This window comes from Equus caballus, chromosome 14 (assembly GCF_041296265.1).
Source record: "Equus caballus isolate H_3958 breed thoroughbred chromosome 14, TB-T2T, whole genome shotgun sequence".
Classification (NCBI taxonomy): Eukaryota; Metazoa; Chordata; class Mammalia; order Perissodactyla; family Equidae; genus Equus; species Equus caballus.
Window position 1 is genome coordinate 27,816,121 of NC_091697.1, and position 27,239 is coordinate 27,843,359.

At 50.0% G+C, this 27,239-nt stretch overlaps 1 protein-coding gene and 1 non-coding gene across 2 annotated transcripts in view; both read left to right on the top strand.

Annotated features, from left to right (window-relative positions):
• Positions 1–27,239, top strand: part of SLIT3 (slit guidance ligand 3) — a 587,661-nt gene that overhangs the window by 476,827 nt on the left and 83,595 nt on the right. The window contains exons 13-16 of the mRNA XM_023617271.2: positions 10,846–10,989; positions 12,297–12,460; positions 22,439–22,589; positions 23,832–23,906. Coding sequence (XP_023473039.1) covers positions 10,846–10,989; positions 12,297–12,460; positions 22,439–22,589; positions 23,832–23,906 — 534 coding nt within the window. The remainder of the gene's footprint in view (positions 1–10,845; positions 10,990–12,296; positions 12,461–22,438; positions 22,590–23,831; positions 23,907–27,239) is intronic.
• On the top strand, positions 16,936–16,998 carry MIR218-2 (microRNA mir-218-2). Its single transcript, NR_032938.1, has one exon. It is a non-coding gene; the product is annotated as a microRNA mir-218-2 (primary transcript).

Below are 27,239 nucleotides of genomic sequence, written 5' to 3' on the forward strand. Positions count from 1 at the left end.
AGGGATGTGCTTGGAATTTAGGAACTAGAACATTCACACACCTTGTTCCAATACTAAAGGTGAAACAGAGCTGCTGATAGACAGGTGACCTTGAAGAAGGGTGGGGGTGGGGCTGAAAGAATTAGAGAAGAGCATAATCAGTCACTGATGTGACTCTATCTAGGTAAGATATGGCTGGTGGGTGGGAGTGTTTATTTAATTTAAAGGAAGATTTGTTGCCCCAAATTTTAAGCTCTGGGATTATATATTTGCATTTATTTTATTCTGGTCATTTGAGCCTAAATGTTTGAAGAAGATAATTGAACTCTGACGTGGAGAGGCAAGGAAAGGAATTTAGCTCATCTTGTTTGTTAAGATTTTATGATCGGGGAGAATTATCTCTGGTTTGGGATTAGGCAGCCATAGCATCTACACGCATGTACTGTGGGTGTGGAAGTGTATGTGTGTGCATATATATGTCCATGTCTGCTCGGTGACCATCACAATTCCTGTTGATATTATGAGTTGACCTTGAGTATCCCGTAGCAATGGAGAATACAAGGTCTCAGAGAGGTAAATGACTTGCCCTCAGTTATACAGCAAAACAGGTATGGAAACTGGAGTAGAGTTTACGTGAACCTATGGCTCGGAGGGCTCCCAGCCCTCTAAATAGCACAAGATCTGTGTCTGTAGAGGTGTGCATGAGTACAGGGGTGTGTGTGTGTGTCTTTTTAAAATTGCCTCTAAGTCCCAGGCAATGAGAAACGGCCTGGAGCCTCCCAGCTTCCCAGTCAAGTGAAGCTACAATATGAATTTGCAGACCACGTAGTTAGGCTGGGTCTCCAGATGGGAGGGAGGCCAGGAGCAAGGAAGGAGAGATGAAGATAGGTAGCACATCTCACATGGCAACACCCAAAGACTCTTCAAGACAGAGGAAGTGAAACTTTTCTTCAGCCTTCCCTTTCTCATGTGTTTACTCCCTACCCTTCCCGTGTCCTTTAAGACTCAGCCCTAGACAGATTCTCCTAGGATGGTACAATAATGTGAACCATGTCCTGATGAGATGCCCAGCTCCTTTGCAGGCAGTGCATCCCTCACAGCAGTGGTCAGGCTTGATTCAATGAAGCAGAAAGCAAGAGAAAGAAAATTCTGTATCTTTTTCTCTGCATCTCCCCCACCTCTGTCTCCGTGTCTGTCTCCCTCTGTGGGAGTATTCATGTTCAAAGGTCCCAGGACCCAGTGGGCCTTTGAAGCTATTTGTTAGAATGACCCGCCAGGGCTCTGCAGGGAGCTTGGTGTTTCACAGATGGTGTTCTTTGCTTGTAGCAAAGAAACTGTAAGTTATAACTGCCACCATAAGGCTAGTTAACTGTAGCTATTAATCCCTTGAAAGAAGAGTAACACTAACATCGGCCTTGAGATAGATTTGGGAGTGTTGTGTTCCAGTGGGCTGCAGCAAATATCCTTCTACAATCTGTGCGTTTGGCAAGGAAAGGAAAATGCCCTTGCATGCATTAAGGAGAAACATGGGGTGCATCAATGTGCCTAGCAGAGTGCAGGGCTTGTAGCAGATTCGATAAGTGCATGTTTTTCTAAAAGGAAATATATCTCAGTTCCAAGCTGACAGCAGTCATGAGTGAATAGAACTAGCCAAATTTCTCATGGGCCAGGAAGGCAACTCTAGTTTACGATCACCATTTTGAGCAGATGGAATTGAGTAGCTGGGAGTGAAGAGCAAGAGTTGACACAACTCAGACAGGCTCACTTTCCAGAAAGAACTAGCAACTGGAGCCGTCATTGGGCTTTGACCTGCTGTTGAGCAGTTGGAAAGCAGGTCCTGATTACATCTAATTTAGCATTCGGCCCACTGTAGATTGGATTTCTCCTTGTTAGACTGGAGACACTCTGATAAGAAGGCTTTGATTAGAATACCCTGATAGTCTGGGTAATTTCCTCTCCTTTGGCTTGAAGGCTTTTTGCGAGAGATTTGTGTTTTTTTCTTCTCTCTCTGTCTCTCAAATCATTGGTGCACAGCAAAGCCACCTCTGCCACACGAAGTGATCTTGGATATTTCCTTTCTGGCGCTTGTTGTGCTGCTGTCAGTAATAAAGTGGGTACGTTGTAGTTGGTTGTCCTGCCCGACCCCCATTCTCTGTTTCTCCAAACTTTTCAGCCATCCTACCAAGCTCGCCCAGCCTGGTATGTACCCAGCCCTCCAGGATCATTTTCTTGACATGTTCTTTTGGGCGGATGGCGAGCACTAATGGTACAATGTCTCAGGCTGCAGTTTCTCAGAGTCTGCAGCAAATGGGTCCATGTGGATGAGCCTCAGCAGTCCTGGGAATGACCCCCTAACCCTGATAGCCTGTCCCCTGGGTGTCAGCCTCGCAGGAGTCACCTCCTTTAGTTTAAGTTCCAAAAGCTTAGAGTTCAAAGAAACTTGAGGGCTCCGAGCACAACCTTCCACCCGGCTGGTGCAGAAACGCCTCCCCTGCGCCCTCTGACAAGTCTTCTGTCGCTCGTTTGCTGATGGCTCCTGTGATAAGTCATCACTGTGTAGTTAGGAGAGTAGGAAGCTTTTTGTTATACTCAGCCTCAGAATGGCTTCTGGGAAACTCAGGAAAGGCTACTCTCGTAGTCTTCAAATGTTTGAAAATAACTAGTATGTCTCCCTGTACTTAATCCTAGACCGGTCCAGTTCCTGCAGACATTCATTGTATCGACACATAGGCCTTGGTTATTAGTAACAGCCTTTATACGTATAGGATCTGGGGAACGCCAGGTAATCTGTCAGCTTAAAACAGGCTGCTGGGGAGCTAGTCAGGTACCCATTTGGACAAGAAGAAGGGACAAGAAATTCCTTCCTAAACTGCTGAGAACTGAAATATCTCACACGGAGGGATCTCAGAATCCAAGTTAGGACAGGACATGCCACTGGGCACGTGCTCCCAACACCAGGGACAGGAGCAGCTGGATTACCAGAGCAGTGACCTGTCCTCTTCTCCCAGGCTCCATCCATCTCACCGGAAACTTAGGGTGAACGTTCTTGTTCCTCTCCTTTCCCCTGCCCACCCAGGCCCCTGGGCTCCTGGGATGTCTGTGGAGATAGTGACCCTGCGTACGCAGCCCCCCAGATCCTTCACCTTGTAGCTCAGAGGTCAGTCCTCCCCAAAGCAAGGAAAGCGGTCAGTGGGTCTCCAGAGCCGTCACTTCCTCCTCTGATGGGCAGCTGCTAGCTGCACTGTTATAGCTCCCCCAGAGAATAAAGAGCATTCACTCAGTGCTCATTGATTGCACCGCATGCGTAGGAAAGTCACTCAAGGCGGGCAGGCAGTCATTTGAGGTGGAAGCCTTCATGTAAATGTGGGCCGCGGTCGATGTTAAGCCTGCTCCAGGAGGTCTTAAACCAAACCAGGCTGTCTTGGGGCTGGAATAAGTTAAGACAACCTGGGCACCTGTTGTTCGATTTTCTTGGAAGGCAGACAAGACCATTTGAGGATCTTGGAGTTTGCCAATTACAGGGCAGTGAGCAAAACCTCACTCCCTATGGCTCACTTTCCCTCACCAGCTGTTTCACAAGTATTACTACTGCTGCTAATAATAGCAGCTCACATTTATCAAATACTTAATACATTCCAGAACCTGTGCTAAGCAATTTCATATGCATCATCTCATCTCATCTTTGCAACAACGCTAAGAGGAAGGTATTGTCGAAAGGCCCATTTTACAGATGGAGAAACTGAAGAACTGAAGGGTTAAGTAACTTGGCCATTGTCTCTCAGCGTGTAAGTGATGGAGCATTGGAACCCAGGCCGTCTGATTCTGGAGTCTGTGCCAGAGGCTTCTGCTTCAGCCCCAGTCACAGGCAGCTGTGCAGAGCTGGTTTTATGACACGTGGAACCAGAATTCCTCACTGGCTCAGGCCGAGGAGGGGGTGCTGCTGGACTGACTGTTAATCAGCTCCTCTTGTCATGCTTCAGTCTAAGTCACAGGCTGCTGTCTCCCGTCGAACTTCCTCTGGTTCGTTGTCATCACTGACGTTCGCCCTGAGCCCTGTGACAGGTTGAGGTGAAAGGATGAAAATTCTCCCCAGAAGAAGAGGCAGACTTACTTTGAGGTGCATTCTTGAAGGGGGAGCTCTTCCCTCTCATGTACCTGGTGCTTCCTAGGGAAAGTTCTTGAGGAGACTTAAATTCTGGAATTATTCCATGCCTTGGTCATTGAGTAAATGGTTTACCCCTCTTAAAGGACTGACTAGTAACCAGGTAACAATCAGGTAGGCAAGTGACCACCCTACTAGCTGTTGGGAGAGGGAAGGGGCAAGCCAAGTCACACTGGGTGAGGCCACTTGATCTCCTGATAGCAGGTGACGGCTCCCCTGTCTGGTCTCTCAGACTCTCAGCCTCCCCCGGTCGCCATAGGAAAGCGCAGTTGCCTGCACCCTGTTCCTAGGGCCCTCCTGTGTCTTTGGAGTTAAAGGGGGGGTCTTGTTTTTCAGACATGCCACCCCATGGCATTGCTGCATTTGCAGTTTGAATCACCATGACAACCCACAGCCCCTGCCAGCAGTGCAGTCATCATCGGGAGAGAAGGGAGGAGTCATCTTTGCCCCTCGTTGGGACTTGGAGGGCTCCTCCCATTTCCTCTTGAGAGTGTTTAGCATGACGTGGCCCAGAGTAACCCCCCATTCACAAGCACAGAGAAGATTCCGGGCAGGGTCAGAGTTCCTTGACCTCGTGGCACCAGCTTCCTCCCCATGTCCAGCCTCAGTAGGTTGCTGAAGGTCAAAATAAATGCCCCATATTTCATAGGGGAGGGATGAGCGCATGCTTGTTCTGAGGCAAGACAGTGGTCCTTATTACAATTAGTAGGTAAAGAAATTCAGGATGGCACAGGGTTAATACTAGAGAAATAGAAAAGAGGAAGACACATGAATGAAGGCAGTTTGACTGCATATCCCACAGCTGACTCAGGGCTCCAGAAGAGCTCCCCTAATTGGTATCCTCACTCATAGTTTATGCCAATGTGTAATAGTGGTAAATACTTCCAGGGACACACAGAACTTTTCTTTTTTTTTAAATAACAAAGAGCCTTTATAACCCATTCTTTAAGAATCATTCTCCTCCTGGTAGAGCCAGAGAAAGGGCGGTGCTCTATGGTTGTTGGTACCTTCTTTCCTCCCCTATGTGTCTGCATCTGAGTGCGTATGAAAGACAGACTGACCACCCAGCCTCGCTTTGGGGAAAGGAGGCTCCGTGAAGCAGCCCCTGGCAGGAGCCTGCACCCATCTTTCTATCCCCTGGTCTTTGCTGGAAGGGCTTCCTTTACTCTCCAGGAAGCAGCCGCTACACTCTTTCTTGGCACCAGTTTCCTGAGAAGAGCTCGTGCTCCGGAGTTTGCAATATGCTTTTGACATTTCCAGACAAACACCACATAAGTAGGAGGAATAACGTAAACGCTGTCTTCCGCAGACCCCTGGGCAGGTGTGGAAAATATAAATACCGCTCAGAATGATAGCTCGAGGCCACGGAATCAACATGTGAACCGCTGGGGTTGCCAAGGTGATTTTAATGCAATTTATCATTAAACCTGACTCCAGATGTTTGTGTTTTCCAAGCCTTGCAGCCCAGGCATGTGAGCCCTCAGAGAATCTTCACTGAGCAGGAGATGTGGGCAAGGGCAGTAACTGAAAGTGGGGCCTCAGAGGTCTTCTCCTCCATTGCCCTCTGTAGGGAGACCGGGTGTGGGGGTCCTTTTCACAGATCAGGGTGGACCTCATTCCCCTCCTGGGGCCCATCTCCCCGTGTTATCTGGACTCTGAATGAATGGAACTGCAAGCTGCTGTGAGTGTTGACAGCACCTGGGACTTTTCTGGCAGGCAGGCCCGGTCCCCTAGCAGGAGGACTCAAGTCACAAGAGCCCTCCTTAGCCCAGATTCAGGGTATTTCACTCCCCCTTCAAGCTCCAGCTCTGTGGCTCTCCATGGCTTCTGTTTCCTGCCTTGCTTTTCCTGAAGGCGACGGCTCCTGGAAAAGATTATCGCTCAGCAGCATCGTTATGTTGGTTAATCAACGAGCTGAGTGCTAATACCTCTTGACATGGAACATATGTGGAAGCCGAAAATGCTCTGAGAAGAGGGGGTGGCGGAGGGCCTCGTGGAGCTAACAATTGGAAATACATTTAGAAGGTGATGTACGGGTACTCCTGCTCTCGGATGTGCCACTCTCCTTAATTTCCTCTGACTGGAGCACGGCTCTCTTTGTTCTGTTTTACTGTAGAATCCTCACTTTGTTAATGAGAGTGTCTACAAAGCACATGCTTCAGCCCCCTCCCATAAACAGTAGGTGATTCCTACAGTCCCTTGGTGGTCATCGGGGTGACAGAATGGGTGGGGGCACAGTCTTGGAACTAAGATAGCATGGATCCAAATCTCAAGCTACCACTTGCTAGCTGTCCAACTTTGGTCAAAGGGACTTAAGCTTTCCAAGCCCCAGAGGTGTCCTCTGTCCGATGGAGATAACACTTACCTCACAGGGCGGTGGGGAGATTCAGAGTTAATATGTATAAGGTGCTTGGCGAGTGCCTGGCCATGTGTAATCCTTATTACCTGTTAGGTCGTGTGGCCCCTGCTGTTCACCTGGCCTGGTCATCTCAGAGCCTTCACTCTTTTTGTTTCTATGACCTCTGAAGTTCCTTTGGGAAGTGAGTCTTGGAGCAGGTGACCCCAAAATATGGTTGGATCTGCTTCTGGGGAAATATTCAATAAGTCCCCAGCCCCCTGACTCACTGGATCCAACAGCAGATCAAGCTGAGATCTAGTTGGGGCATCAAGTTTAAAGTTTGAGAGTCAGGCAGCCTCTTGAATGTGGCAAGCTGGAGAATACTATCTGCTTCACCACTGTCCCTGGTCTTCCCAGAGTGGAGTGAGAATTCAGGGTGAGGGGAGCGCAGAGCCAGGCATACCAGCTCCCAAATCAGCATTTAGTCAGTGATCCTCAAGGCTGAAACCCTGCTTTGCACCTGTGCAAGGCATTCAGTGAAGAACCCGCCACTTTGTGCCAATGGCAGTTTGGGGAGCATCCTATCTCTGCCAGCTTGGTGCCAGGTCCTTCCTAAGAATCAGCAGGACTCCGGATGCCTCTACGCAACCAAAAGGCAAGCAGTCTTCCAGACCCAATCAGACCTCCGTCCACCTAAAGCATGCCCAGGTGCATTCCAAAGCTAGCAAAAATAGCCCAGAGACAGGGGACACTGTCCATCAGGCATAGATACGAGAATATGGATTTTGCATGATGGATAAGAGATGAACTTTGGAGTCAGACAGGCTGGAGTTTCACTTATCACTGGGTGACCTAGGTCAAATCCGTCACCACTCTGACCCTCAGTTTCCTCATCGGCAAAATGAGGACAATGATTGTGCTGCTCTGAGGGTGAAAGTAAAGACTGCATGGAAAGTGCTTTGGACAACACTTGGCAGAGGGCTGCACATAGAGCTGTGGGCTCTGGAGATGCCACTCCATTATTATTATCTTTTCACACAGCAGTGACACCGCGACTCCTCAAAGGCGGGTGAACCGGGACAGATCAAGCAGCCTTGATGGAGAAAGAGAGAGAAGACCTGTGTTCAGAACTGCTGAATCCCGTTTCAAATCCTTGTTTCCTCTCAATTTGCTCCACCAAAGGGTCTTTGTTTAATTCCCCTCCAGCTCTTGTCCTTGAACCAGATAGCTTGGAGATCTTTTCATGGAAGCCAGACGGGGCTGAGTGGCTGCCAACCATCCTCCCAAAGGAGAGAGGACAGAAGGACAGGCTGTGAGATCTTGCTGGGGCTAGGGATCAGTGAGGCTGTCCCCCGCATCTAAATCTGGATAAGCAGCTTAATTTTATCTCTCCCTGCCCAACACGTCTTGCCTTAGGGAGCCAAGCCTCCTGGGAGAAAATAAGTGACAGGGGGGGACTCTGCCCTTTTGTGTTGCCGTTTGCTCCTGCTTCATACACTCTGCTCCTTGTGCTGTCTTTGTCTAGGAATTCTGCCAGCCTGGGTTGTTTTGATGCCTTCTATCATTGCGATAACATCCCATGCTGAGAGATCTAGGTGCAATAGAGAATAAGATAGCATCTGGATCAGAAAAAGAAGCCTCGATAGTCCTGATGGGTGAGGAGGGTTATCAGAGCAGCTTGCAGTTTGGATACCTTTTCAAGGCAGGTCCAAATTGCCCCTCCCCTCTCCCCAGGGCCATCGTCCTTATCCAGTGTCTAGCACTCCCCAGTACCAAGCACTGCAATTGAGCTTGTGAATCTGCACTAGGGTCTCAAATCTAAATGCTCACTCAGGCAAGGTAGGCAGAATGAACTGGTGAAGGGCATACAATAGGGAGTAGTGAGGACTGTGGTGAACAGAGAGGGTATGTCCTATCCAGAGGGGGCAGCCACTCCATAGCTGCCTCCAATGGATCCAGTGTTGCTAGAGCTTCTGAAATTTTTTTCAAGAGGAAATAGAAATCTGGTGTGTGTGTGAAATTTCCCAATTTTCAAAACACTAGGAGGGCTGAATGAACAGATTTGCATGTGAGATGTTGCAGTATGTTGCAAGGAGGATTCTATCCTCAGGCATGAAGTTGGCACCTTTGACCCAGTCTGTTTACTGCATAGTGCAATCTTTCCTAGCCAGATGATGCCCTCAGAGGACCCTGAATGTCTGTTTGGAACAAAGCATTTACCACATACTTTGTTTTTCCTTCTAAACAAACAGACCAAAACAATGTGTGTGTGAAGGGTCCATTCCTGACCCTGAGGTGAATGGCCCTGTTGGATGCTCTCACTTTTCTCCTTGTTTCTCTGCTCCATGGCCTCCTTCTTGGAATGCCCCCAAAATGGAGTGACCTTGGCTAAAATGTAGTACATAAAGCCCAGGAAATTCTCAGGAAAATGCTGCAGAGGGGCTCGACAGACAAGCGGGGTAGGTAAAACCTTCACAGAGAAGACACCAAACCCTCTAGAGACCTGAATTATCCTATCTACTTCCAGCATGCTCCCTGGAAACACTTGTGACCTTGAGCAAGCCCACCCAACTCTTGGCCTCAGTTTCCTCACCTATAACTTGTGAGGCTGGTGCCCGTCTGCCCAGGTTACTGTGAGAATAATAGGATATTGGGAAAGCACTTTGGAAAACATGAAACGTATTCTAGCAACGTGAGCTTTTTTCCATTGCGAGGCGAGAGGACATCCGTGTGGACCCCTGGGACCCTGCCCATTATTAGCCAGATTACACAGGCAGCTCTTCCACTGTCACGGCCACAGCCGCCTATCTGTACACGGATGCGGAGGCGGCACGCCGGCAGCAAGGGAGAGGCGCACGGATGGTTTAGCTCCCCTGGGCAGCCCCGTTCCCAACTAAAGTCCCCCTGGCTGGCATCAAGAGCCTCCGGAGGGAGCCAGCCCACTACGAGTCTCATGGGTCATTCCGCACAAGGGAAGCTCTGAGCCAGCTTTGAAAGAAGACATTTTTAAAATTCAACATTTTTGCTGGTTGGTTTAGTTCCCCCCTCTCCCACTTTCATTCAGGAAGGAGCGAGAAATGATTTTGCACTGGTTTCGAGGGCACAGCTAGTCAGTCTAGTGTCATAGAGGAAATTCTTAGGACCCAGTTTCGCTTGACTTGCCAGCCCCATTCTGGGAAACTCTCCTATAACCCTCATGGCATCATCTGTGCTGGATCAGAATTTCACCGAAAAGGCAGCTTCTTTTGACACTTTTCTTTTCGATAGGGAGAGGGTCTGAAGAGCTCAAACCACAGCAGAAGGGGTCCCTGGTGGACGGGAAGGCTGACCCGGGGGATCAGTGCCACCTTAGAGGAAGGTGACCCCTGGAGTTGCATGTGGAGTTGGGTGTATTTCTGGCACAAATGCCTGTGCCAAGCCCTGAGAATAAAGGGAGGAATGTGGAAATGGATGTCGTTAGTGCCATCATAGAACTTACCGTCTTGGATGGGAGGCAAATGATAAACAAGAAAACCAATACCCTATAGTCACACATGGAGGGAAGTGCTGCAAAGAAATAAACAGGGCTCTGAGAGACGATAACGGGGGGTTGGAGGTCCTGTACATGAGGTGGTCAGGGCAGGCCTCTCTGAGGAGGTAGCGTTTGAGCTGAGATGCAAAGGAGGAGAAAGAACCACCTTATGAAAGGGAGGAAGAGTGTGTTCAAAGGACCTGGGCCCAAACACACATGGTGTACCTGAGGGACCAGAGGGTAGTGAATTGGGGGTGGGATGGATGAGAGGGGAAAGGTGCAGAGGTCAGATCACATGGGACCCCATCTGTGGGGGTGGGGGGTTGAACATGTGTGCATGTGCGAGAAGGAGAGAAAAGGAGAAGAATGTATATGTACCTGCACGCATGCCTACCCATGGATGTATTTTTTCTGGGAGGATGACATATGGCTTTCATCAGATTTTCAATGGGATCAGTGACCCAAAACAACTCTAAGGAATTTTCTGAATCAAAATTGCCCTTAGTCAATCAACTAAAGCTTTAAAACATTTGTGCCAGATGATTTTTGTTTTCTGATTCCTGGAAGCTCTGCATTCTAAAGCAGACAGTGAAGCACATGGGGTACCACTTCTGGTCTTCCTGCACAGGCATGGGTGCGAGGATGGCTCCAGGGGTTGGCAGTGTGCAGCACAGCATCTGTGGTGATGACATGCAAGTGCCCGGATGAGTTTCAGTGGCCACAAGAATGCAAGTAGCAGGAGCCCAAGGCTGTAGGAGAGCTGGGGGGCCCTGAGCCCAGCCCCTGCAGGCGCAGCCCTTGCCCCACAGGTGATGACCAGGGTTCGTGGGTCACCGGCCTCTCTTCTGCTTGCAGCCTCCTCAATGCCAACAAGATCAACTGCCTGCGGGTGAACACCTTCCAGGACCTGCAGAACCTCAACCTGCTCTCCCTGTATGACAACAAGCTGCAGACCATCAGCAAAGGGCTTTTTGCCCCTCTGCAGGCCATCCAGACACTGTGAGTATGCCGCCTCCACTGCCAGCACGTGCCCAGGCAGCAGGTGACCCCAAACACCCAGTCACAGAGAACACCCAAAATGAAGGCAAAGTGAGCACATCCAGGAAGATCTTTAGAGCCTGCAGTGAGAATGGAATCGTAACTCTAGTACTAGCTTACCTGTACTGAGTACTGACAAAGAGCTCAACACCGCACTGAGTACTTTCCCTGTGTTCAAACCTTTAAGCCTCACAGCAACCCTGTGAGTAAGGTGCTGTTACGATCCTGAATTTCTGTGTGAGGAAACCAAGGCACAGAAAGGTTAAGTAACTTAGTCAAGGTTGCACAGCTAGTAAGAAGCAGGATTTGAATCCAGGCAGAGTTGCTATTCACCTGCTCTCTTTACCATTATGGCCACTGTATGCTGAGCAGGCTCCAGCTCTGCTGATAACTCATTCTTGCCCACCAACACCCCCGCCACCCTGAAAACCAAACCTCTCATCCGGGTGCTCTGAGAATATCGCACCTCCCTCTTTAGGGAACAGTTCCTCACTCCCAAGCACTGCAGGTGTTCATAGAGTGGTGGACGCTGATGACACCTGAGCACAGATCTCAGCTGTGTTTGGGGGCTCCAGCCCCAAGCTTAGACCCTAGCTCAGCGCCAGGCCTGACCATGAAGTGGAGGCTTCTGGAGACCCTCTGAGTCATCTGGCACTTACTGCCCCTGTAGCCAGAGACAGGAGCCAATAAAGAGTAAGAACAGCTGCCGCACACTGAATGCCGACCATGTGCTGAGCACTGTGTATGGCACTTGGGAGAGTGTTCTCACTGAGCCTGGGGAAGCGAGACCAACGGTGCTGCCCTCATGATGAGGAGGATAATGACGACAATACCCACAACTCTGTATGGAATACTCCCATGTGCCCATCGCCATGCCAGCTGCTTTGTGTGTCTGGTGTTACTGAGCTGGGAGAAATAAAATAAAGGCTGCTCTCAGCGTCAGCCCTGGCCTGCAACTTGCTTTGCCTGTCAGAACTGGCATGGGTGAGAGTGGAGGCAGCATTGGTGGGTCCTGCCCCATGTGGGGAGATCGGCAAGACTAAGTCCCCAGACTGGATGCCAGCTGCACCTGTGACTGTCTTTTGCAGACAGCAGGCCTCAGGCCCCCTCTCTGGGTCCTGTCTAAAAGGCTCCATGTCCTCCAAGGCCTCCTGGGGTGAAGAGGGAGGGAGCCTGGCTCTGGGATGCCAGGACCCAGCACCAGGCAGGGGTGGTGGAGGAGCGCAGCACCTTGGGTCGCTCCTGATGAACTCCCATCCCTCTCGCAGCCACTTAGCCCAAAACCCATTTGTGTGCGACTGCCACTTGAGGTGGCTGGCCGACTACCTCCAGGACAACCCCATCGAGACCAGCGGGGCCCGCTGCAGCAGCCCGCGCCGGCTGGCCAACAAGCGCCTCAGCCAGATCAAGAGCAAGAAGTTCCGCTGCTCAGGTAATCAGGTTAGGGGGCTGGGCCCCACTTTCCGACTCAGAGTACAGCAGCCCTGGAGAGGCCAATAATCCAATCTGGAGGACAGCGAGCGCTGTAATGGCTCCTGGGGAGCATCTTTGCAAATTAAATTGGGGAAATTCAGTTAGCCCTGCAGAAAACCAATTATCTTATGGATTTAAAATAAAACACACACACACAATAAAAGCATGGAGGGAGGGTGGGGAGAATGCGCGGTTTCAGGAGAGACAGAACCAGGCAGCCGCATATCTCCAGGGGGCCTGTACACACGTGCCCTTTAGATGCTACGATTTTTGCTTGTTTGTTTGTTTCTCAAGCATGCTCCCCAAGTGGCAGATGGAGAAATAAATATATCCCAGGCCAGGCTGCAGGCAGCATCTAATCTTAGGGGCCTCTCATCTGCTCTAAGACTGCCTTGGGTGCGGCCCTTACACTATAGTGTGTTATAGGTTTCACAGACATTCTCACCAGCTATGGTGCGTTCTGATTATGGAGAGAACAGCAAAGAGTTGTGCTCGAGAAGAAAGCAAAACCTTACTCTCTAGTTCCCAAGCTCTCTCTAGAAACCTTCCTCCCCACTGCACTCAGGAAGGACACTGACCGGGGCTGAATGGCAGGAGAATTCTCAGCTCATCTTAAAAGAGAAGCAGCTCTCCTTGACCCAATAGCTAGGTGAACAGGCAGTTAGAAAGGACTATCATTTGTATAGTTTGCTATTGGAAAAAATCACCCAGCTGCATTGTGCTCCCAATGGTGAGAGATTGATAGTATGATGTACTGAGACGGGTTGGAGCCAACTCTCACAATCTGGGTTTCAGCAAGAACCGCTCTTCTCCCCGTGCCTGAGAGTGTCTTACGTAAGTGAGTTTTCCCGGGGAGAGCGCCAGCGTGGGCACTGGTCTCTGGGAGAAGACCAGCAGGCAGACTTCTCCTTCTTGCAAGTTGTTCTTGTCCTCCAAGTCAGATTCTTTAGTCCGTGTCTCCAGAATGATAAATTTTAGCTGTTTTTTTCTACAGAAGCAAATACCTTGAGAGGGCTTGGAGGTACCACGGGGACTTTGTGACAGTATGAGACGTTGGTCCCAATTTGTCTTCCCCAGAATAATGATGTCAGTTTCAAGAGTAGTTTCTTGCCTGTGATGAGCAGGGTGCTGAGTGCTCCTAGTGTGATTTGGTTCTTCCAGTAGTCTCGTGAGATCAGCAGGAGAAATCTGCATTCTGCAGCAGAGGGAGCTGAGGGCTCAGAGGTGAAGGGCACCCCAAGGTCACAGCTAGCAAACGGTGGAGGCAGGACCGGACGCAGGCCTGGCTCCCTCCTCAACACTGTGCAGCATGTAGGCTAGAAGGAGCATTTGGGAAGGAGGTCCAGCTGCTTCAGTGACTTCCTTTCTCAGTCTCATGGCCCTGCCCCCACCCGCCACCCCCACCCCCGAACTCTTTCCTTAAGTTCCTTCTTGGGGCTGGCAGCATGTCTGGAAGGAAGACCTCCCCCAGCCCAGAGCTGTCACCTGAGGGACAGCCATCCTTTCCAGGCGATCTTTCCTCATGGCCTATGCCTCTTATTCCCCCCATCCCCTCTGCTTCTACCTGTGTCTGGCCAGGCCTGAGTTAATTAGCTCTCGCAAACAGTTGTGCCCAAGAAGAGGGGCGGTAAGAGATAGAGGAGGGCAGGGTGCCATCTGTCAACCCCCACCCCTGGGTCTCACGGGGGTCCCATCAAGATCTCGCGCTCCAGATGGATGCCCCAGCCCTGGGGGGCAGGGCAGGGATGGAGTCCGCCCAGGGTCCAAGGACTGGTGTCTCCCAGGGACACAACCTGGACAATTGCCTAAGAATGCCTGCAGGCTGGGATTGGGGTGGCGGGGCAGGAGGTGGGGGTACAGAAAGAACTAAGTAGGAGAAAGAGAAAATTGCAAATAGACCTAGGAAACAGCAGAGCTTAGTTCTAACTCTAGCTTTGCCACTGTCTGCCTACCTTTGCATTGGAGGGGTCCTGGCTTCTTTTCCTATGTGGGACAGGGGTGCTTGGAAATAAAAAAAAAAAGAACCAAACGGGGAGAAGGAGCAGCTCCTTAGATTGACTCTGGATAAAATATCTTTTTCTAAAATCAATACTAAGCAGAAAGATTATTCCCATAAAGACAGTGAAAGTTACAGCTGTGATGAGCCTGCCATACAGCATTCTATACGCTTTTATTTTATGTAGCTGCAGAGAAGAGAGGTAGACGGAGCTGCTGGTGAGCTCCAAAGGCCTTGACTTTGAGAGACACGAGGGCCCAGACCTGCCTTGGCCTTGGGAGATGCAGAAACCATAGGTCTAAAGCTCTGTGTTTCCAGGAAGCTCCAGAAGAAGGGAAGTAGGGCAGGTGACATGAACTGGATTTGACAGATAATAACTCTGCGTTTACTTTCCCCTAAAAGCACCCCCATTGCAAAGACAGCTGATGTAATTAGGAGCCAATTTGAGGGCTGCTCCTGCCACGCATCAAGCCCCTCCTTAGGCTGGGCGTCTGTTTTCCCAGCTGCCCTGTGTCTGCCTCTGTCAGCGCATCCACCGCCCTGGGCAGCAAGATCGGGTTAGAGGTGGATGCTGCCGGCTGGAGTGATCTGACCATCAGATTAAGTCCTCCTGAAAAGGCACTGCCTGACTGCCTGGGACCCCAAGCCCATCCCCAGGAGAGCACTTGGCAGCTGGAAGATGCTTTCTCTCTACCATCAACCCTACCCACTTTGTGTGTGGCGGTCCAGGCAGCAAGAAGAAGAAACTCTCATGCTGGAGAGTAGGGAGGGTGGTGACAATGTGTCCAAAGATGGCAGACAGCAAGACACCTCTCAGGGAATTACAGAATTTTAGAGCCCTCAGAGGTCACCCAGTCCATGCCAGAGAGGAAGACATTGAGGCCCACGCAGCAGAAAAGCTGGTCTAAGTTTATAGAGCACTATTTTCAGGATTTCTGACATACTGTGAAGATTCTTGACAGCTTTCTCCCTGGTTCCTCAATTTCATTTTGTTGAGAGAAACCAAAGAGAAGGAGAATGCATTTTAAGGCCTGGGGGCAGGGATGTGAGAGGGATGGATTTTCCCTGCTACTGAAGCCCTGGGTACCTGAATGTGAAATCCCCAAACCAGAGTGTTTACAGAGCCCTGCATGTCTGGGGGCAAAGTGGAGTTGAGTCTAGATTACAGTGGCCAGCTCTAGTTGGTCAGATGAGAGGGCTTAGAGAGAGGAGGGGCCAGATCCAGAGCTGTGGAATGACCTTGACTAACTGGTCAACCTTTGCAGACAACCTGTGCACTGTCAAGATGCTGCCACCATCTTGTCCCAGAAAAACTTTGTGGAGGAACAGTGACCCCATCCCACCTGTTAGAGGGCAGGGCAGGGAGAGTCTCAGTCACCTGGCCCTGGCTCTGCCTCTTCAGGGTGCACACATCTCCCAATGGTTTGGGAGGAAGTCCATCAAAACTGCCCCTGATCTATTGCAGATAATGATAGAAAGACTGGGCACCCTCACCTGGGCCACTGGCATCCGCAACAGTTGGTTGTTGGTCCCCGCAACCCACTACCATGATTCACAGCCATGGAGGAATTCAGGAAATCAAGAAGGACCCTAGAATCAGGTGTCTTCCCTCTTTCCTTCCTTCTCTTTGTCTGAAAGAGCCCCCTCCTCATGAGGGCCACTGGTCACCTCTGTGAAAGTCCTTATTCTCAGATCATTATGATTATAGTTTTCTCAGTCCCAAACCCGGGGCCCCACTGGATTCCCCATCTTTCTCTCTGACCAGGAACATGTATTTTCTCCCAGTACCACACCCTTCCTCTACCATACCTCAAGCAATCTGGGAGGATCAGCTGTCAGCCATAGGGTTTGGGGGAAACTGAAAGCTACTGAAGAGACTCCTTAGATGTGGAACATCAAAGGGACTTTTTCCTAAAGAAGAGCGTTGCAGCTTTGCTAAGCCACTGGGAACTGTGGCTTTCTCTTTGAGGGGCTTGGGGAATAGACCGTTAGGGAACCACTCTGCTGTGGGGATGGGCGCTAGCTTGCAGAGCCTGCAGCAGATGCTTCTGCTGAATTTGATGTCTTGTCAGATCAAATGGTGTGATGAATTGAGTTTAGAGGCTCAGTTCAGGCCTGTGATATGACCACTGACACCTGACTTCTTTAATTCTCTTGAGAAGGATCCCTTTTGCCCTGATACTCCTGAGTAGGGGTGTCCAGTAGTCTCCCGCTTGTCTTCTCCCTTCTTCTGTGTCTCCTCTGGGACGGGGAACAAGGCGGGCGGGGCTCCTGTCTTTGGAAGTGTTCCCGTGGAACCCTGCTCCTGGTACTAATCACACTCAGTGGGGGCCTGCTCCGGCTTCCGCTGCTCCACGCTGCTTCCTCTGAGCGCTCCTGTCCTCTCTCTGACGCTGCTTCCTGACCTTGACTCTGACCGGTCGCCGTGGGGCTTTCCTTTGTGCTTGATCTAACCATGTGGTGGCACGATGGAAACGGAACATGGTTCTGTCAAGCACCGCGGAAAGCACCGCGCTCTCCTGCAGCATGGCCCGCCACCGCCGCCACCACCACCGCTGGACACCTCTTCTCTGCTCTGGAGCACCGCAGCCCACCACCTGCCAGACCCACCTCTCCCAGTCTAGCCTCACAAAGGGCCAGGGGTGGTGGGAGTCTTGAAGGATTCACAGAGCTTCTCCACCTCCAGGTAGCAGATACGGGCTGATATGGGTATGGAGAAGCACACTGGGGACAAGCTAAGATCTGTATCCACATCTCCTACCCCAAATGGATTTGCCATCCCCCAAATCTAGTCTGGATGCCAGCCAAGGGGAAAGTAGCTAGGTTTGAGCTAAGAAACCACTATTGTATCTTCCATTCGAAGGGAACAAGGGAACGGGTGTGCCTAAGGCACATGCCCCATTGTTTCATGGAAGAGTCCCAGCCCAGGGCCGTTTTCCCAAGTGGTAGCTAACGCAAAGGTCACTCTACTTGTGACCTGCCCCCTACTGCCTCTTTATTGGAGGCACTGGGAATGAATGTGAACGTGAGAATGGGTGAACCAGGCACGAGTCTGAGACTCTGGATTTAACCTGAGGCTCCTTCTGAACCTGACCCTCACCCCTCAGGAGTACTTTGGCTCTGGTCCCCATGCAGCCTGAAGTCCAGTCTGTTCCCTTGACTTTCCAAGCACAGTTAACTTGGAGGTCAACAGGCTGGGCTCCTCACGTGGTACTAGTTCAGTGCAGGCCACGTAGGGGCCGTGCAGAAACAGGCTGTCTCTGACAATAAAGAGAGAGCCCCTGGCACCTTCCATTCTGCTTGTTTCTTGATAAATCCTAGACCAAGTGTAACCAAAGATTGTGTTGTTGGTTCTTGCCATGGAGTCTATGTCCTATCCCTTAAGAGAGAGCCGTGGTGGGAACCAAACCCAGGAGGCAGGCTCTGGATTCCCATGGTGATGTATGGCTCTCATTGTCTCCTCTTTCAGGCTACCCCTCAGATCCAGGGGCCCAACCATTGCTGGGTGATGGACAGTCCTATTTCCCTCTCTCACTTTTTTTACCGTATATTGAGTGCTTCCTGTAGGCCAGGCACAGAACTGTTTTAGATCATCTTGTTTAATTTTCACAATGACCCTATAAGTCCCATTTCACGTATTTGAGGCTCAGAGAGGTTAACTAACTTGCCCAGGGTCAGCATGGCTGCTCTTTATGGCTATAATACTCAGCTTTTCCTGCTGTGGATAATCCCATTGCCTTGAATTATAAAATCAAAAAGACCTTGACGTGAATTGGTAGAGAGTTGAAATTTTTTTAACGCTCCCTTTCAACCTTGCTTCTGGTAATAGAAAATAACTTGAATAAGAGAGAGAGCCAGCAGCACTGTTTAAATGAATTTACCAAGATCCATTTGGTACAGAGCAAATCCTCAAGACTGGAGAAATTCCCTTTCCCTCTGAACAGAGGGGGCATTCTGAGTTCCTCGGTGCTGCCAGCACCATGCGGGGGGCCAGGACTTTGGGAGCGGGTCCACAATGGCGCCCTTCCATCGGCGCCTCCTTGGTCCCATAGCAGCCGACTTGTGACCAGGTACTGCCCAGCCACAGGCCGTGGGCATTTCCCTCTGCTCTCAGGCAGATAGCTGTATTCATAATAGACTCTGATGGAAAGAGCTTACCAGGACAGCTGTCTACCCAACTGATCACCAAACCCCTGGCAAAACAGTTGGTGTTTTCCAGCCACTGGCGTCTGGTCCTCACGAGTGGGTAACTATGTGCCCGGCAATGTTCTCTTGACTCCATTCATTACTTGAGACCCTTTGCTCGTCCGCATAACTCTCTTTTCAAGCTGAGGAACCCTGACAGACCTCCTACTCCCCCTAGTTCCTCTTTCTGCTCCTTTCCTTCTTTCTTTCATCTTGCCCAGCTTAGGGATATTGGAGGTAAAAGGGGAAAGCTCTGGACACGTGCGTTAACGGGTCCACGGTCATCAGATAACAGCGAATCTGTGACTTCCACTCAACAAACTGGTTGCCCAAAGAATGATGGAAAATGCAGACGGCTAATGGCAGCAGTCATCCCGAGCCCACTGCTGGCCTCTGCAAAGTCCATCCAAAGAATGGGAGCCCTGGCTCCCTACTTGCCCCAAACCCATGACCATGCAAATGGTACATACGTTCTCTCCTGGGAAGTGGCCATAGGGCAGGGATTCGTAATAAAATCACGTTGCTGTGGATTTCCACCCCCTGATCTATTAAAGCTTCTCTGTGATCATGTCGCAAGTGTCATTGTTCTGAGCCGCCTGCAAAAGGGGAGGAGGGAGCAGGGCAGGGGCAGGCGAAATGCCGTGTGACTTCAGTTCTCCCGGGACCCACTTCAGCCGCGGTTTTGTTTTATGGCCCTTCTTCAAATCCCCCGAGATCGCTCCCGCCTGAACTCGCCCCAAAGAGAGGAAGCAAGCGGCAGCCTATTTCAGTTACTTCTCTCCTACTAAGTATTTCTGGCAGTGACAAATACGCGTTGAGATTGAAATTGACTTTTAAAGCTCCGGAAAAGTTAAAAATACTTTTGGGTAGTTATGAGCATTAGGCATAACAAATGGCTTGAAGAAACCCTGGGTAGTTTCGGTAATGAAATATGAAGTGATGGAGGTGGCATTTCAGGCTGGCTCTGACTGGGGAACGAACTCTTTCGGTTATGTACATACGCCGTTATTAACATTTCTGGCTCCCACTCATATGAAATATCACACTCCGACCCCCTCGTTATTACAAACCAGGGCAATAACAAAAACAGCAGGGGGAAAAGTGCTGGAAAGAACACATTAGTCCATCGAATCTAATTGCAAAATCATTTCATTAAAATGGGTCAGCAGCTCCATTGCAGAGGTCCGCCAGTTATAATCTAACTATACTACAGAGAGCGATTCCTGCTAACTACAGACGCTCTCACCTTGATTAAAACGAAAATGCATTTACTCGGCGGCTGTCCCTGGCCACGGCCCAGCCGGTGCATGTCTTCAAGCTCATCGTGTTGAAGAGCAAACTGTGCTCCCTCCTCTCTCTCTGCCTTTGATCGGCACTCAGGCTTCCTCCGCTTTGCCAGGATCCCATTGTAGACCCTTCTGAGGGAAGAATACTTGCATATGTACGAGATGTTCCTTTATGCCTTCACCGTGTGAACCACCAGCAGGGAGCAAGAGAGGGGTGTCATTTAGCAGGGATTGCAAAATGAAATTTGCCCAGGATTCGGCATGTTGATGTGTCTGGGGGAAGATTGCCCAGGTCAGAGTTATACAGTGGGATGGACGCTGGCAAACCAAGGATAAGAGATTTGCATAATGCATTGGACCAGGAATCCGCTCAAATAACTGTGGGGATACGTGCACGGATTTTGCTCACACAAGGCTGGGGGTGGAGGATGGGATGAAGGAGGGGGTTTGGGAGGGAACAGAGAGGGAAAGGAGACAGGTCCAGGCCTCTGACACCCTGTTTTAGGTAGATGGTCTCACTTCAGAATCAGAGATCCACCAAGTTCATTCCCTATCAGGAATTACCACAGGCTGATAATGTGAGGGGTGAGAAACAAGGGGGCAGACATCTGTTTCCCGCCTCGCCATAGCCACTACTGGAAAATGCCATTTGGCCCACCCCGACCAAGCTGGACTTTATGATCATTCCTAGAAGGACTGAGATAAACACGAATTTGCAGTGAAGCAGAGGATTAGTCACGTGGGCCCTGGCAGCAGCCTGTCTGGGTCCATCGCTCTGCCATATACTGAGTGACCTGCGGGCTTCAGTTTCTTCATCTGTAAAATGGAGTCATCGTAACCTCAGAGTGTTGCAAGGATTAAATGGCCCCACTCATTTGAAGTTCAAAGAATAGTGCCTGCCTCATGGTCCACGCTCAGTAAATGTCACCTGTTATCATGAGCCACACTGATGCGTTAGTGGCCTCTGATGTGCCAAATGTCCCACTAGGTTCTAGAAGAAAACAGTAGTAGAATCACAAACATCTGTACAACTCTTGACCCTTTCCCGGAGACTCTGCACCACTTTGCTCTTTCTGCGTCTTCACAACAACCCCTGTGAGATGGGGGCAATCATTTGATTCCCGTTTTACATGTGGAGAGACTGAGGCTAGTAAGGGGCAAAGCCTGGACAAACCCACACCCTCTGCTGCTAAACCTCTGTCCTGCTCGTGCCCCAGGCTGCCCTGATGCAGATAAGATGGCCAAGCTGTGCCTCCGCTAGTTAAATAAATGATACTCACGTTCTCCAAAACACTTCAGAAACATGTGCAACTGATGTGCTAATGACACCCCATGTATGCATTGGGTAAATGTGGCCAAGGTCGTGTTTCGTGCCTAACATTGTGCTAGTGAACTGATGAGGGTGAAAGAGTGAGGAAGACCCACCCCTGTCATCTAGCTGGTGTCGGATAAGACAACTGGAGTTTCCCTGGCACCTCGGGCACAGTTCATGGTCTCACAGAAGTTGGCCCAGCTGCCCGGGGATCATTTCTGATCATTAAGGCAGCTCCCTGGGGCATCTCCCAAGACATCACATTGTTGATCCTGTTACCATCACTGTGTGACCTCGAGAGAAATTAAATTTCAAAAAAATAAACCTGAGCTCCAACTACTTTTAGCACTTCTGAACTGGCCTCTTACTCTAGTTAAACAGAGCTTACTCCCAAAGGCAGAGGGCAAATCTGGCCCTCACAAGGTGTGTGCTTGTCTTCACAGTGTTTTAAATTGGAGTTCATTGCCAGGATTGTTTTTAAGAAAGGATTGTCAGGCAACCCTGAGCCAAATTCACAAGCTTTAGGGCAGTGGACTTCAATTCCCCAGGTCCTCACCCCTCACTACTGTCTTCTCAAGGTTGAGACCAGGTGTCCATGGTCACTGATCACCATATGCTGGGCCTCCTTTATCGTTCCGTTACCTGCTTGGGCCCTGAAGACAAGTGACTTTGTGACCGTCTTTCTTTACCTCATTCCCACCCCTGGCATAGCCCCCATCAAAATCTCTTCACTTGGATTTTCATGAACACTTAGAGGCTCCGCGGTCAATAGACATCATGGAGTGGGTAGCCCCCTAAACTGGAGGCCGAATTGTGCACGCATGTCCCTAGGAGCATGTCTCTGAGGAAAACATCCATAACTTTCATCAGCTTCTCAAAAAGGTCCTGACCCACAAAAGCTTAAGCGCCCCCAGAGCTTGAGCCTGGTTTCTGTGAGAACTGAAAATGATGAATGACAAAAACCAAATGGAGAGTCATGGATGGACCTGGGAGGCTAGGGGACAGGAAGGGCACCAGCAGGCTGGCCAAAAAATAAAGGCAACGCTGTGTCTGTCACTGGACCCCACCCCCCGTGTGTCTCCCCACCCCTACTGCCCACAGCCTCCCCAGTGCTGGGAACCCCAGTGACGCTGACGCCCCCTCTTTGGCCCCGCCCAGGCTCAGAGGATTACCGCAGCAGGTTCAGCAGCGAGTGCTTCATGGACCTCGTGTGCCCCGAGAAGTGCCGTTGTGAGGGCACCATTGTGGACTGCTCCAACCAGAAGCTGGCCCGCATCCCAAGCCACCTCCCTGAATACGCCACCGATCTGTAAGTGCTACCTGGTTGTGAACTCCCTCCATTTTCCCACACACCCAGTCACCCTGGGCAGGGTCTCCTGGAGGCGACCCCTGCTGGCTCAATCACGTGGGTGGTCCTTGACTGTCCTTTACCTCCTGGGCCGAGGGCAGACACCCAGGCATCCCCTGGGACAGCTTGATGCAATTAGAGACAGTTTATTTATTCTAAAAATATTTTCTGAACACCCCCTGTAAGCCAGGCCCCCTGGTTTCCCCAGTGAACAAAGCAGTCAGTCTCTCCTGGCCCTTAGGAAGCTTATGGTGTTACCAGAAAGACGGGTATTAAATAACTGTCATAAAGAGAGAAAATAGCTAGAACAGTTAGATATATCTGAGCCTCCAATTATCCATGCTATTAAAGGGGTATCCTGGTTTTATCCAGAAGTGGAAGAGCTAAAAAGTTACAGCCTGGCAGGGGGGTGAGGGCACAGCATGTGGGGGCTGACGCACCTGGTTCTGACTCCTGTCTTCTCCAGTCTTCCTGAGGTTGGGCAAGTTGCTGCTCAGATCTGAGTCTCAGATTCTAAGCTATAAAATGAAGGCGATGATACCCACCTCCTATGGTGGTTACGGAGCTTAAGGAAGAGAATGCAAGCACAGAATACACCTTGAATCCTGGCAAAGAGAAAGCCCTGCACAAATGATGATGGCCTTTATTAGTAGTAGTGTTTTCTTTGACTTCACAAATCACAGTAGGACACGGCCAGGCACAGTCTTTTTGGCCCTCCTGCTCTCCCTCAGTGTTTATGAATATTGGTCATGGAGTCCCTGAGCTGCCACCAGCAGAGGGAAGTGGTTGGGAAGGAACTGAGTGGCTTGGAGCATTGGGAGAACCTGAGGAAGCCTTCCTGGGGGTTTAAGTCATTATTGGTACCCATGCAAAATGAAGACAGATCATTGGCAGTTGATTGGGTGCTGAAAAAAAAAGGCATGCCCATGCTCAGTATTCAAAAATGTCCACTACACCCTAGTCAAAGGGGCTTCCTGTAGAAGGAGGAGCCTGGTCTTCCCTCTTTCCTGTCCTTCCACGTTCTCCTCCTCTCACTGCTGGGCCCCTCATGCTGATGGGGCGGGTGCTGAACATTTCCGTGGCTTTCTTGACCTCGGCTGCGTGTGAAGTCCAGGCAGCAACTCAACTGAAGCCATGTGGGGGCTGTAGGAGGGACTCAATCCACAGCTCACCCACCACCTTATCTGCTTGCTTCCCATCTAGGCGACTGAACGACAATGAGATATCTGTTCTAGAGGCCACTGGTGTCTTCAAGAAGTTACCCAACCTGCGGAAAATGTAAGTCAGCCTGGGGAACTTGGCAGCATCCTCCGCTCCCTGGACAAGGTCTGTGTTCCAGACCAGAGCAGAATGCCAGGGCAGGGGCGGCTCCCTCAACCCCCTCTCTAGCCCCTCACGTCCTCCTCCTGCCCCCTGCTGTGGGCATGCACTGGAAGCAGGACACTAAGGCATGACCGTGTAGCCAGAGACCAAAATGAAACGTCACTGTTTTTAAATTGTCAAGTATCTTCAAGAACACGTGCTCTGCACCATCCCTAACCCTCACCCCATGTCCCTCTGCTCATCCTGATCCGCCCCCACACCCAACATCTACCCTAAGGGGGAGTGAGAGGAACTCAGGTAAGGACCAGCAATGGGAGGTTAAGGTCTAGGGTGCGTGTTACTTAGTGACTTTTATGGAACAAAGGAACCAAGAGGTGATGGTTTAAGGTCTGTTTTTAGATGGGCTCTGAAGGCCTCTGCATCAGTGAGGCGCGTCGGAGCAGAAATGCTGGGGCCTTGCACACTGGGCTTCAGTCTAGGCGTCCCTGGGTCTAACCAGAGCCTGAGCTTAGGCAAAGGGCCCATGTGCTTCTGTTGGCTTTCCCACAGCCAGGGCTGCCTATTCTCATAACCCTCTCCCTGCCCAGGAGGTCAGGCTGTGTCATAAAGATAACAGGAATAATACTGCTGACCTATTAAAGCACTTATCCTGGGCAAGGTGCCACGCTCCCTGCCTCACACACTTCATCTCATTTAGTCCTTGCACACCTGCCTGGTGCTGGCTTCACATTCCCCTTTGTGCAAATGAGGAAGCAGGTGGAGCTCAGAGAGGTTTCATGACTTCTCTAAGGCCACACAGCCAGTAAATGTCAGAGCTGGCATTTAGCCTCAGGCTCATCCATAATCAGACTAATGTGTGGTTGGGCTTCCTTCCCCGGTGGCCCAGCAGAGACCTGTGCACTCTGCCCTGAGCACAGAGAGGGGACTTTTGACCATCTTCTCATCTCCTCCACCCTTCCCCCGACCCCCACCCCATCCTCCACATCTCCCGACTCCAGAGTTGGTGTCTGCTTTGGAACAAAGGAAATACAGTCAATCCTCATTATTCATCAATCCTGTATTTGCTAATTCACCTACTCACTAAAATTTATTTGTAACCCCAAAATCAATACTCACCAAGCTTTCATGGTCATTCGTAGACGTGGACAGAGCAGCAAAAAACTTGAGTCGTCTTGCATGCATGTTCCCAGCTGACATCAAACAAGACAACAATCTGGTGTCTTGTTTCAGCTCTCATACTGTAAACAAGGTCCTTTTCGTGGTATATTTAGTGTGGCTTCGTTTGCATGTTTGTGCATTTTATTGGAGACTTCACTATTTAAAATGGCCCCACAGTATGGGGCTGAAGTGCTATCTAGTGATCCTAAGACTGTGATGTGCCTTACAGGGAAAATAAGTGAGTTACATGAGCTTTGCTCAGACATGAGTTATAGTGACGTTGGCTGTGAGTGCAATGTAAATAGATCAGCAATATATATTAAATAAGGTATCTTTAAACAGAAACACACATCAAACAAGGTTACATACTGATCAGTTGATGAAAATGTTGTGACCAGAGGCCCACAGGAGCCTAACCCTGTATTTCCCCTAGGAGAATGGGTCAAGATTTGCTAAATCGTTTTTCCCAGCGACTTTGAAGAACATACCTATGATGGATAATGAGAATTGACTGTAACTCTTATTTGTATCTTGTTCTCTGCTCTCCCTCCCATCAGTCCCCTGCAGGTAAGAAGGAGAGAGACCTTCCCTGCCCTGTGCAGCATCTGGGTCACATGAGTGCTATTCAGGCTTCCTCCCCCCTCCTTGCCTGCAGCCACCACTTGTCCATGGCCTCAGTGACAGCTCTGTAACTGAGAACAGTGGAGAGCTCTCTGAAGGGATAGCTGAGAGGGGGACACACATGGGTCCTGGTGAGGAGAGTGGCTGTCCATGTGGTCCAGCACCCCTCTAGCTTCAGGGACCCAGCACCAACATCACCCATCACCTGCCAGGAGACGTCCTTTTAAATTTAAACCAGAGAAGCAGAACTTTTTTTTAACCTCAAAACAGAAACTTCTATGCATATGGAGGTGAGGCAGGCATTAAAATGAGTAAAGCTGGCCAAGTGCATATTTGCATAGTAAGCAGGATCAAGTAGTTTTTGCTTCCATAAATATACACTCTCCCATTTAGGTGAAACTCAAGCACTTTGAGTCTATCTTTTATCTTCCACTTTGACAGAAGCGTGAGTATAGAGAACTATTTCTGTCCACTGAGGAAAACAACAGCGCAAACACAGCGATGAGTGTCAGCCAGCTCCCAGCCTCAGCATCCAAGCAACGAAAAGGAGTGGTGGGAACGGTGGCAAAATGTAGGCCCAGTTCTCATCCAAAGAGGCAGATGTCACTCAGCTCTTCCCAGTATTTGCCGTGCTGGAATGACGGTCAGGGGTGCCAAATATTCCTGCTTCTAAAGAGCAGCCGGAAAAATCCAGGTGTGAGAAAAGGGCAGGCCTGCATTCCTTCTAAGTTCAGCCCTGCCCCTCTCCTGTGCGCAACCCTGGCAATATCCATGGGCCTTCTGAGCCTTAGTTTCATCATTTGCATAAAAGAAGTAAATCCACCTTCCTTGTAAGTTATGATGAGGATCAAAAGTAAGTATGAAGAGATAGGATGAAAGCCATGGCCTCTGGCCATAGGACTGGAGCAAGAGGGTGCAGGAAGACAGAAGAGGACATCTGGGGGAGTGACCCAGGGTAGCTGGTTAGATATATATAATAGGAATTGCAAATTCAAATACTTTCAAGAACCTGAGTAGTAGCATAAACCTGGAAAGGGGCTCGGTGCAAGGTCATAACAGTAACAATAATAAAATAGCCACTAATACTTATTTTAAACACTTTGCTCTGTGCCAGATGGTACTGATATTAATTCATTTAACCCTCACCAAGAAAAACAAAAAAGCTTTGAGATTGCTTCATTTTACAAATGAGGGAAAAAAACACAGAAAGTGCAGTAACTTGTCCAAGGTTAAAAATCAAGCAGCAGAGCCAGGAGGGGTGACAGTGCAGGTTAGCTGGGGAGCGCTGGCACCATCTGAAGGCAGTCAACGCGTGCACATGTGTGCACGTAAATCCATAAATATAGTGCTAGCCAACCAAGCAAATGACCCACTGGGGGAAATCTGGTCCCAAAGGTCAGCTGGAGCCACTTGTTAAAATGACTTGATGGTAACTCTTTTTGTTAAGTAAAGGATTCTCGTGCACTGGGACCCATCACCACCCTGCATCCCCATGAAGGTGGTGGGTCA